Below are 10,799 nucleotides of genomic sequence, written 5' to 3' on the forward strand. Positions count from 1 at the left end.
TTGGACTGCTGATGCCTAGTACCCCCTCCATCTTAAGCTCAGGTTGGAATATTTCATAAACCATATTTCATAAAGACACCGCAGTCTCCGCTGACCTTCTTCCCAAAGGAAACCAAATCCAGGATAACCCTGGTCTCGGGGAAGGAGAGCATCCAGTTGAGGAAGAGGGAAACGATCCCTTAGAAGGGACCCATTCCTTGGGGGATGAGCAGCTATCCTCTCATGCCGAGGATATATCTCCAGGGGGTGGAGGGATCCTTGTAGTGGGTGATTCGATCATTAGGAACATAGACAGTGGGGTGTGTGATGGGCGTGTGGAACACAAGGTGTTTTGCCTGCCTGGTGCGAAGGTTGCGGATATCGCCCGTCATTTAGATAGTTTGGTAGACAGTGCTGGGGAGGAGTCAGTGGTCGTGGTGCACGTTGGCATCAACGACATGGGGAAATGCAGCCGTGAGGTCCTGAAAGCAAAATTTAGGTTGCTAGGTAGGATGCTGAAAGCCAGGACCTCCAAGGTGGCTTTCTCTGAAATGCTACTGGTTCCACGCGCAGGACCAGCCAGACAGGCCCAGCTTTGCAGTCTCAATGCGTGGATGAGACGATGGTGTCGGGTGGAAGGGTTTAGATTTGTTAGGCACTGGGGAACATTTTGGGACAAGCCGGGCCTGTACAAAAGGGACGGGCTCCACTTGAACCAGAATGGAACCAGACTGCTGGCACTTAAAATTAAAAAGGTAGCAGAGCAGCTTTTAAACTGACTGAGGGGGGAAACCCGACAGGAGCTGAGAAAGGTCCGGTTCGGAATAAACCTCCCCCCTGGGATAAAAACCAAAGAAATGATGAAATTTTAAAAGGGGTAGGCCTAGAAGTAGGCATTGTGAGAGCAGGGGCACAGGATATAAATTCAGAAGAGCAAAATTACCACAGGCCAAACCACAAGTGCCAAAGACATTTGAAGAGAGACACTGCTTACAAGTGCCTGTACGCTAATGCTAGGAGCCTCCGAACCAAGATGGGTGAACTGGAGTGCTTGGTCTTAGAGGAGAGCATTGATATAGTGAGCATAACGGAGACCTGGTGGAATGGAGAAAACCAGTGGGATACGGTTATCCCTGGATATAAACTATATCGGAAGGACAGGGAAGGACGTATTGGTGGCGGAGTCGCTCTATACGTGAAAGAAGGCATTGAATCCAGCAAGCTCAAAACCCCAAAAGAGGCAGACTCCTCCACAGAATCGTTGTGGGTGGCGATACCGTGCCCCAGGAGGGACTTAATACTGGGAACGATCTATCGTCCCCCTGATCAAAATGCTCAGGGAGACCTTGAGATGAGATATGAAATTGAGGAAGCATCCAAACTAGGAAATGTGGTAGTAATGGGTGACTTCAACTACCCGGACGTAGACTGGCCGCATATGTGTTCCAGTCATGACAAAGAAGCAAAGTTTCTAGATATTCTAAATGACTATTCCCTAGACCAGTTGGTCATGGAACCGACCAGAGGGACGGCAACCCTGGACTTAATCCTCAGTGGGGACCGGGACCTGGTGCGAGATGTAAATGTTGTTGAACCGATTGGGAGCAGTGACCACAGTCCTATTAAATTAAACATACATGTAACTGGCCAATTGCCAAGAAAATCCAACACGGTCACATTTGACTTCAAAAGAGGAAACTTCACAAAAATGAGGGGATTGGTAAAAAGAAAGCTGAAAAACAAAGTCCAGAGGGTCACATCACTCGAAAATGCTTGGAAGTTGTTTAAAAACACTATATTAGAAGCTCAACTGGAGTGCATACCGCAGATCAGAAAAGGTACCGCCAGGGCCAAGAAGATGTCAGCATGGTTAACGAGCAAAGTCAAGGAAGCTCTTAGAGGCAAAAAGTCTTCCTTCAGAAAATGGAAGTCTTGTCCAAATGAAGAAAATAAAAAAGAACACAAACTCTGGCAAAAGAAATGCAAGAAGACAATAAGGGATGCTAAAAAAGTATTTGAGGAGCACATTGCTAAGAACATAAAAACCAACAACAAAAAATTCTATAAATACATTCAAAGCAGGAGACCATCTAGGGAGATGATTGGACCCTTGGATGATAAGGGAGTCAAAGGTGTACTAAAGAACGGTAAGGAGATTGCAGAGAAGCTAAATGAATTCTTTGCATCTGTCTTCACAGTGGAAGATAGAGGGCAGATCCCTGAACCTGAACTAACATTTGCAGGAAGGGATTCTGAGGAACTGAGACAAATAGTGGTAACGAGAGAGGAAGTTCTAGGCTTAATGGACAATATAAAAACTGACAAATCACCGGGCCCGGATGGCATCCACCCGAGAGTTCTCAAAGAACTCAAATGTGAAATTGCTGATCTGCTAACTAAAATATGTAACTTGTCCCTCGGGTCCTCCTCCGTGCCTGAGGACTGGAAAGTGGCAAATGTAACACCAATATTCAAAAAGGGATCCAGAGGGGATCCCAGAAATTACAGGACAGTTAGCTTAACTTCTGTCCCTGGAAAACTGGTAGAAAGTATTATTAAAGCTAGATTAACTAAGCACATAGAAGAACAAGCCTTGCTGAAGCAGAGCCAGCATGGCTTCTGCAAGGAAAAGTCCTGTCTCAGTAACCTATTAGAATTCTTTGAGAGTGTCAACAAGCATATAGATAGAGGTGATCCAGTGGACATAGTGTACTTAGACTTTCAAAAAGCGTTTGACAAGGTACCTCACCAAAGACTTCTGAGGAAGCTTAGCAGTCATGGAATAAGAGGAGAGGTCCTCTTGTGGATAAGGAATTGGTTAAGAAGCAGAAAGCAGAGAGTAGGAATAAATGGACAGTTCTCCCAATGGAGGGCTGTAGAAAGTGGAGTCCCTCAAGGATCGGTATTGGGACCTGTACTTTTCAACTTGTTCATTAATGACCTAGAATTAGGAGTGAGCAGTGAAGTGGCCAAATTTGCTGACGACGCTAAATTGTTCAGGGTTGTTAAAACAAAAAGGGACTGTGAAGAGCTTCAAAAAGATCTCTCCAAACTGAGTGAATGGGCGGAAAAATGGCAAATGCAATTCAATATAAACAAGTGTAAAATTATGCATATTGGAGCAAAAAATCTTCATTTCACATATACGCTCATGGGGTCTGAACTGGTGGTGACCAACCAGGAGAGAGACCTCGGGGTTGTAGTGGACAGCACGATGAAAATGTCGACCCAGTGTGCGGCAGCTGTGAAAAAGGCAAATTCCATGCTAGCGATAATTAGGAAAGGTATTGAAAATAAAACAGCCGATATTATCATGCCGTTGTATAAATCTATGGTGCGGCCGCATTTGGAATACTGTGTACAGTTCTGGTCGCCTCATCTCAAAAAGGATATTATAGAGTTGGAAAAGGTTCAGAAGAGGGCAACCAGAATGATCAAGGGGATGGAGCGACTCCCTTACGAGGAAAGGTTGCAGCATTTGGGGCTTTTTAGTTTAGAGAAAAGGCGGGTCAGAGGAGACATGATAGAAGTGTATAAAATTATGCATGGCATTGAGAAAGGGGATAGAGAAAAGTTCTTCTCCCTCTCTCATAATACTAGAACTCATGGACATTCAAAGAAGCTGAATGTTGGAAGATTCAGGACAGACAAAAGGAAGTACTTCTTTACTCAGCACATAGTTAAACTATGGAATTTGCTCCCAGAAGATGCAGTAATGGCCACCAGCTTGGACGGCTTTAAAAGATTAGACAAATTCATGGAGGACAGGGCTATCAATGGCTACTAGCCGTGATGGCTGTGCTGTGCCACCCTAGTCAGAGGCAGCATGCTTCTGAAAACCAGTTGCCGGAAGCCTCAGGAGGGGAGAGTGTTCTTGCACTCGGGTCCTGCTTGCAGGCTTCCCCCAGGCACCTGGTTGGCCACTGTGAGAACAGGATGCTGGACTGGATGGGCCACTGGCCTGATCCAGCAGGCTCTTCTTATGTTCTTATGTTAAGTGCAGGGACCCCTGAAATCTCACTGCTCGGAGATTGGGGAGGCACGCAACACTATTACTGTATTAAGTGTTGGACTGGGACCAGGGAAACCTGCATTAAAATTTCCAGTCTGCCATTAAATTAGTAGGGCTAATCACTAGGACCTATCTTAGACCAATCACTATTACCTGCTTCACAGGTTATTGGGAGGTTAAAATGAGCAGGTGAGATCCATGTATGCCTCCTTGTAGCTCCTTGAATGAAAGACGAGATTCAAATGTAATAAATAAAATTATTTTTACATAAAAATATTTTTATTAAATAATCTGAAATCATTTCTAAGCAATAGTTCTCATGGTTGTACATCAGTAAAGTGCATTCTAAACAGTCACTATATTGTACAATATGATAAATAATATGAAATGTGTGATATTTTTTCAAATACAGTTAACTTTATTCTGAACAGGTATCACTGTTCAGAGCTGTAAATTGATTCTTACAGGAAATATCTAAGTGCTAAACAACGCATTCCTGATGAATGGATTATGAGAGGGAAGTCAAATATTAATGCTTTCGGTTAAATTAGAACGCAAGGTAGAACGAGGTAGAAAAGCAAAATTTGTATTTAATTAAAACTGTTTCACTGAAGCAATTCTCTTACATTACACAGATCCATAAATAATGTTTTCACCTCAGATGTTTGGTTGCTCAAGGAGCATTACTGCTAAAATATACACTACAAAGCTGAGCAGGTTTGCACTTTTGTGACCTAAAAAAGCATACAAGAAATCTACCAGAATTTAGATTGTATGCCATTGCAAATCAAAATTATGAATTTACTTTTATTCTTGTAAGGCAATTTATGAATAGATGTAACATTTTGGAGTTATGTATAGAGCAGCGGTGTGTCAGTTATTCTGCTAATAGGTGCTACAATTCCCAACACACTTACACATGATTAAATAGCATTTAAACATCTACACAAATCTTGAGCAGGAGGTTCACGAATGTGCAATTTTGAGATGTTTCTCCTTCTTTCTATAGGCATTTCAGATGCATGAAGAAACCAATCGTATTGCCATTATTGCAGTTAAAATAATTGTTCATTATTCTTTGTGAATGTATCCTTTTTTAGGCTTGTCTCTGGATGGCATTCCCTTGCTACTTGGATTTTTTTCAAGCTTCCAGTCCTCTCTCATTTACATCTTACAAAAGTTAGTTTCAGTGAAAATTTTGCCTCCACAAAATGATGTTCAGAAAGATTCTTGTGGGTTTGCACATATGAAAATATTTTATCAGAATGGGTCATGTACATAATTTGCTTGAAGATGCAACTGTGAACCACTTCTGTCCAGGAATCCAGTTTAGTTCTTTGAGCAAACTCTGTAAATGTCCAGTTCCAAGGGAATGTTATTAAATGCATGCACCAGTGAACTTTCCTGTGGACCCAAAATTTTATGTTGAAGACAGCTCCATTTGTCAACTACTGATATACTTCACCTTCAACAAGAAACTTCAACTCCTCCATTCAGAGCAGAGGTACATTTTTTTAAAAAAGACACAGGTGCCAATTGGAATAATCAGGTTTGAATTTATTTCTACATTTTTAACCAGTGGTTTCCCTAACATACAATTTTTATTACCTCCACATGACCTGCAAATATTGGTCAGACAGGCCTTATTGAAATAAGCCTTGGGCAGCCCCAATCCACTATGGAGTGCTCTGTTTATATGATACTCCACAGTAATTATGTTACGATAGGCCCTGCGGGACATCATCCTCAGACATTACCATCTGGATGTCCCAAGTATTTTCATAAGCTGATGAGCCTAGAAAATGAACTTTAAGTCAGATTTTTAAATTATTATTCTTAGAAGTCACTTATTTTACAAGGAATGAAATGCATTACTTGCAGTATAGTGCACTGAATGAAATCCTTTATAAGCTCATCATTTCCTAAGTGTTTGCAATATCAGGTTAGACACTTTAGGACTTGTCCTAATGTGAGAACTTATTGGAGTTTGCCATCTGACACTTCAGTGAGTAAAATATGGTAATTTCAACACTTCCGTCAGTGAAGATCCTTATATGATGCCAACCCCAGCTCCAATAACAGCAGCAGCAGGAGAAATAACTATTACAATGCTCGTAGTCATTCCTAAATTGCTACTCTTGGGTGGAGGGGGTCCACTGTCAATGCTGCCACCATAGCCTTCATTTAGACAAAATGGAGGGGCCCAACCATAGTTACAATGACAATTTTTATGAGAGTTACACATTCCTCTGTTGTGGCACTTTGTCTGATTACAGTCATAGTTCAGAAGGGACACCTTGATACAATCCCTATTAATACATATCATGTCATTGCCACACTGTGTGCCATCTTTCACTGCTCCAATATCAGCTCTACCCATTCCGCTCTGGTGGTTTGTACCCCAGCACAAGTTGTTGCTAACAGAAGTTTGTATTATGGCGCTATGGTCATTCAGATTAGGCACTTCATCGATGTTTATGCACTGGACTCTACCACACAAGACATTACTGTTTTCACATTTCTTATACACATTACCAGGAATAATGCCACAATTGCCAAAGCGGTCACCTCGCTTATTTATTTCTCTGAAGCAACCTAGTGGGGCAACTACTGCTTGCTTGCCAAAGATAATTTTGCACTGTTCAGTATGAGTAGAGCACTTCCCATGATAGCAGTAGGCACCATCATAGCATGGAGCTCCATCTTGTACGTAAACATCTTCAGGACACCATTCTGAAATTCCAGTACAGTATTCAGGAAGATCGCAGATATTAGTCCTTTCTCTGCAAACTGTTCCAGCTGGAAGAAACTGACAGTTTGCACAGCATGTTCCAAAAGCACAAGTGGCTCCTGATCGCAACATACAATTAGAATGGCAACATGCATCAGATTCACAATGAAATTTTGAACCGCAGTCACATTGTTCTCCACTCTCTACCACTTTGTTGCCACAGTTTTTGAGCTCATACAGTTTCTCGTGTTCTGGTGGAATTAACAGACATTGTTTCCTACCGCTCTTCATTAGGATAGAATAACTTTCGTAACTGCAATTGCTAAACTTACTTGTACTGCTCTGTAATGGAGCCATAATGCAAGAATGCTGATTACAAGTGCAATATTTCTCATCATGCTGCATGCCAAGGTTATGGCCCAACTGGTGAGCAAAAGTTATAGTGAATGAGAACAAACTAGAAGTAATAAATACATCAACAGCAGAGGCCCAAATGGGATCACACACTGTTCCTACAAATGATAATCCAAGTTTAACTCCAAAATGCTTATATACAAATAAGTGGCCAACATCATGCCTTAGACGCTGGATGAAGGTCATTTTTCTCCAAGTATTGAAAATGTCAAGTAGTTCATCTATACTTTTAGCAATTACTATCAGGTTCTCTTGTGACCATATTTCCAGTCCAACCACAACTACATGAATGCCAAGAGGCTTATAGAGTGAATCTGCAATATGGACAGCATCCAATACTCGTCTAGCAGCAAGAGTTTCATTTTTGCCAGAATGGACATATAGTTCATGTTCTACCACAACTGCAACCTTTGCGTATCTGGTACGTGTCTGCCCGAGTGCTCCTGGACCACTTTTGGCTGCTGGGACCTGGATCATGGCCTCCTGACCATTTTGATCTTCCTTGGTGAGTCCACACCTCATATGGACAGCATCCTGCTCTTCTTCCAGCCGATAGGCTACATGTTGAAAGTTAGCTGATGCCTGGATAGGTTCAATTTCGTATGTCTTCCTTTCCACCTGCAGGAGGCCCCTAAATCCTCCGGAGCATGTGCTGACGGCGACCAAAGAGGAGGGCTTGCCTTGTACAAACCCATGGTAGAAACAGTCATCCCTGATAAAAGGATAGTCCACTTGGAGATCCCTCTCCTTACTATAGGTGAAAACAGGAAATTGCTTAGGAACAAAGCCCCTCTTCTGCCTGAGATGCACCACGTGGCCCTTCCCTTCAACTTCTAGGAGGTAAGTGAGGTCTTGGGGTTCCCGCCCGCGCCGGGGCGCCATCCTCCTTGGGATGATCACCTCATAGGAGACGTATCGAAAGCCCTGAGGCGGCGCCTGACAAAAGGCCTGGCTCAAGAATACTCCGAAGGTGAGTCCCAGCCAGAGGAGTCCTCCGCCGGCGCTGTCCCACCCCATTTCTTCCCTCAGGATCTAAGGGACTGGAGGGGGGACCTCGCCTCACGTCGGAGGGCGACAGCGGCGTGACCAGCCAGGCGGGAGGCGGCGGGTAGGAAAAACAAGGCTCCGCCGCCGCCGCCGCCACCACCACCACTGCCGTGCTGGAAGGAAAGCAGCCATCGATGGTTCCCTCTGCCCGGCGCTACAGCAACCGGCTTTTCTCCCATAGAACTGAGCAGCGAGAGGGGAGGGGGGAGAGAAAGGCCGGAGAGAGCGGAGGGAGAGGCGGCGGGGAGGGGAGAGTGCACGGAACTGGGTCGCTGCCGGGGGACTAAGGTCAAGAAAGGGCGGGGAGAAACAAAACTAAACGCCCTTTGACACGAGAACAAAGTAGGGTTGCTTACCCCCCTCTCTTTCTTCGTCTACCACCAGGGTATTGTTGCCTTATTTTACGCAGTGCAGCTCTCCAATTAAAAACAAAGTGCCGCGCGTGCTTGGCTGTCTCATCCTCCGCCAGCCTTGTTCCTTGCCCTCGGGTCTCTCTTTGCCCCACTGAGGATACTACTACCTTGGCAGCTTTTCCCAGCCCTGCGTTTCTGTGCGAGCCGGGAAAAAGCTCCCTCCGATTCGCTTCTGTCCCTTCTCAGGCAGCGATAACGGGTGGAGAGGAGGGAGGGTAAAGCTGCCAAACACACATACACGGACACAGAGGGCGGTGACGCCAGTGGCGGTCAACGGGGCTCGTGAATGGCAGGTCCAAAACGACAAACATACCTCGACAATGACTCCGCAACCCCTTGCCCTCCCGGGGGGTCACTGCCTCTTTCCTCGCCACTGAAGCGGGGCCGTGGGAAGAACAAATCAAGGGGCGTGACCAGTTGGGGCCAAAACACTTAATAGAGGGGCCATTAAAAGTTAAGTCCACGCCGGGTGCTGTTGGTAGCGGCATTCGGCCCTTAGCAAGAAACCGTCAACCGACGACGACCGTCCCGAACTTGAAGCCTACGACAAATGTTCAAGCGCGCTTCACTCAGGGAATTATTGCCGACAGCATTAATAGCGTGGTGGCTTTCCAGGTGAGGGAGCTATTCCTCCTTGGTTGCCTGTCTCTACCCAGGGCTAGGTAACAAGGTAAGGGAAAGGATGTTTGCAAGGCAAGTTTAGAGGGGATACAAATCCTCACTCAGCGATGAAACTCGGGAGCTTGGGCCGCGCACTTTCCGCCTAATCCACCTCGAAGGCTTATTATGAGAATGAAACGGGGAAGGAGGGAAAGAATATGCCCCCTCCCAATGAGGTCCCTGCAAGAAGGGCAGAATTAAAAGGCAATAAATACATTTAACATTAAATACTTCAGAGCGGGAGGGGGAGCAGGAGGGGAGCATGAATAACCCAAAAGGAGAAACCAGAAAATAAGAAGTCTCCAGGCATGGGGAACCTCTGACCCTCCAGGTGTTGTTGAATGACATATCCTATCATCCCTGACCAGTGGTCATGCTGGCTGGGTTAAATGGGAGCTGCAGTCCAACAGGATCTGGAGGGCCACAGGTTCCTTATTCCCTCCATTAGAGTCTCACACTAACAGGCTTTTTTCCTTATTAATAGAATGGGACAATGAACTGTAGATCTCAGTGATTTTGGAAACATTACTAATTTTCCTGAATTATAAAAGATACAGCCAGCCAGCCAGCCACTTTCTCCTAATTCTGGTTAAACTGTGCACACCCCCACCCATGGGTTATACGCACTTCACAACTGAGAATCACACTCCATGCACTGGATAAAGTGGGCTTTAGCTCACAAAAACATATGCCATAATAACATCTGTTAATGTTTAAGGTGCCAAAAAACACAGCTATCCCTCTCAAAATTGTTTTCATGTGCACCGTTAGCTGCTGTATAATTTATTTTAAAAGCACACTGCTGACTATCAAGTTTCTAGCTGAAAAGCAAGTCTTGGGTTGCTCTTTTCAAATGGGACTGGCTCTGGTCCTCTTTCCTGCCCAGAAGCTTAGCATTAGCTTTAATCTAGATGTTCAAGGTATCAGGAAACCCATTTGTACAAAAATTACTTGTGGGGTGGTGGGGATTAAGAAAAGGCAAAGTGTGAAAGATTAAACTCCACTTTCCCCCAATACCATGGCCACATTTCTCTTCACCACCACCACCCTGCCTCATTCAGACAGTGCAGAGTTCTCAAACATTTGCAATCTGGTTTTCACCATTCTTTCAGTGTTCCCCTGCAAAACCAGACACATACTGCTCACCCCTGAAGCTAGATAACTTTTAAAATTAAATAGCACCAGCCTCAATAAGGATCCTTTCGGGGCTGAGGGCTCACTACTTCATTCTTTGTGAAAACTATCCTCTTTCACGTTTGTCTACATGGTACCAGTTCATAAGAGAATCTCTGCTCCTGTTCTATGACTGCTAAGTTTATTCAAAGGCCTATGTGAGACTGACTGTATGGCTTTGTTCTGTATGACACCTAATGCATGTTTAGTAGTAGCAATAGAAGAATCATTATTCAAAGATAATGTGAAATGTCAAGTTACCTATGAATTCACCCATATCGCCCTGGATCAGGGTGATGGTACTCCTGCTTTAGATGGTACCTGTTTTTCCTCCTTGTAAAGCTATCAAAGCATGTTTATCCCAAGAGTT

The 10,799-nt window shown here is 44.4% G+C and overlaps 1 protein-coding gene across 1 annotated transcript; it reads right to left on the reverse strand.

Annotated features, from left to right (window-relative positions):
• Window positions 1-5,096: 5,096 nt before the first annotated feature.
• On the reverse strand, window positions 5,097-8,875 carry LOC133378356 (disintegrin and metalloproteinase domain-containing protein 20-like). The gene has a single exon (XM_061613189.1). The coding sequence runs from the start codon at window positions 8,151-8,153 to the stop codon at window positions 6,042-6,044; it is 2,112 nt and encodes a 703-aa protein (XP_061469173.1). The 5' UTR covers window positions 8,154-8,875; the 3' UTR covers window positions 5,097-6,041.
• Window positions 8,876-10,799: the final 1,924 nt, after the last annotated feature.

The sequence above is a fragment of the Rhineura floridana genome, chromosome 2 (genome assembly GCF_030035675.1).
Source record: "Rhineura floridana isolate rRhiFlo1 chromosome 2, rRhiFlo1.hap2, whole genome shotgun sequence".
In the NCBI taxonomy this organism is placed as follows: Eukaryota; Metazoa; Chordata; class Lepidosauria; order Squamata; family Rhineuridae; genus Rhineura; species Rhineura floridana.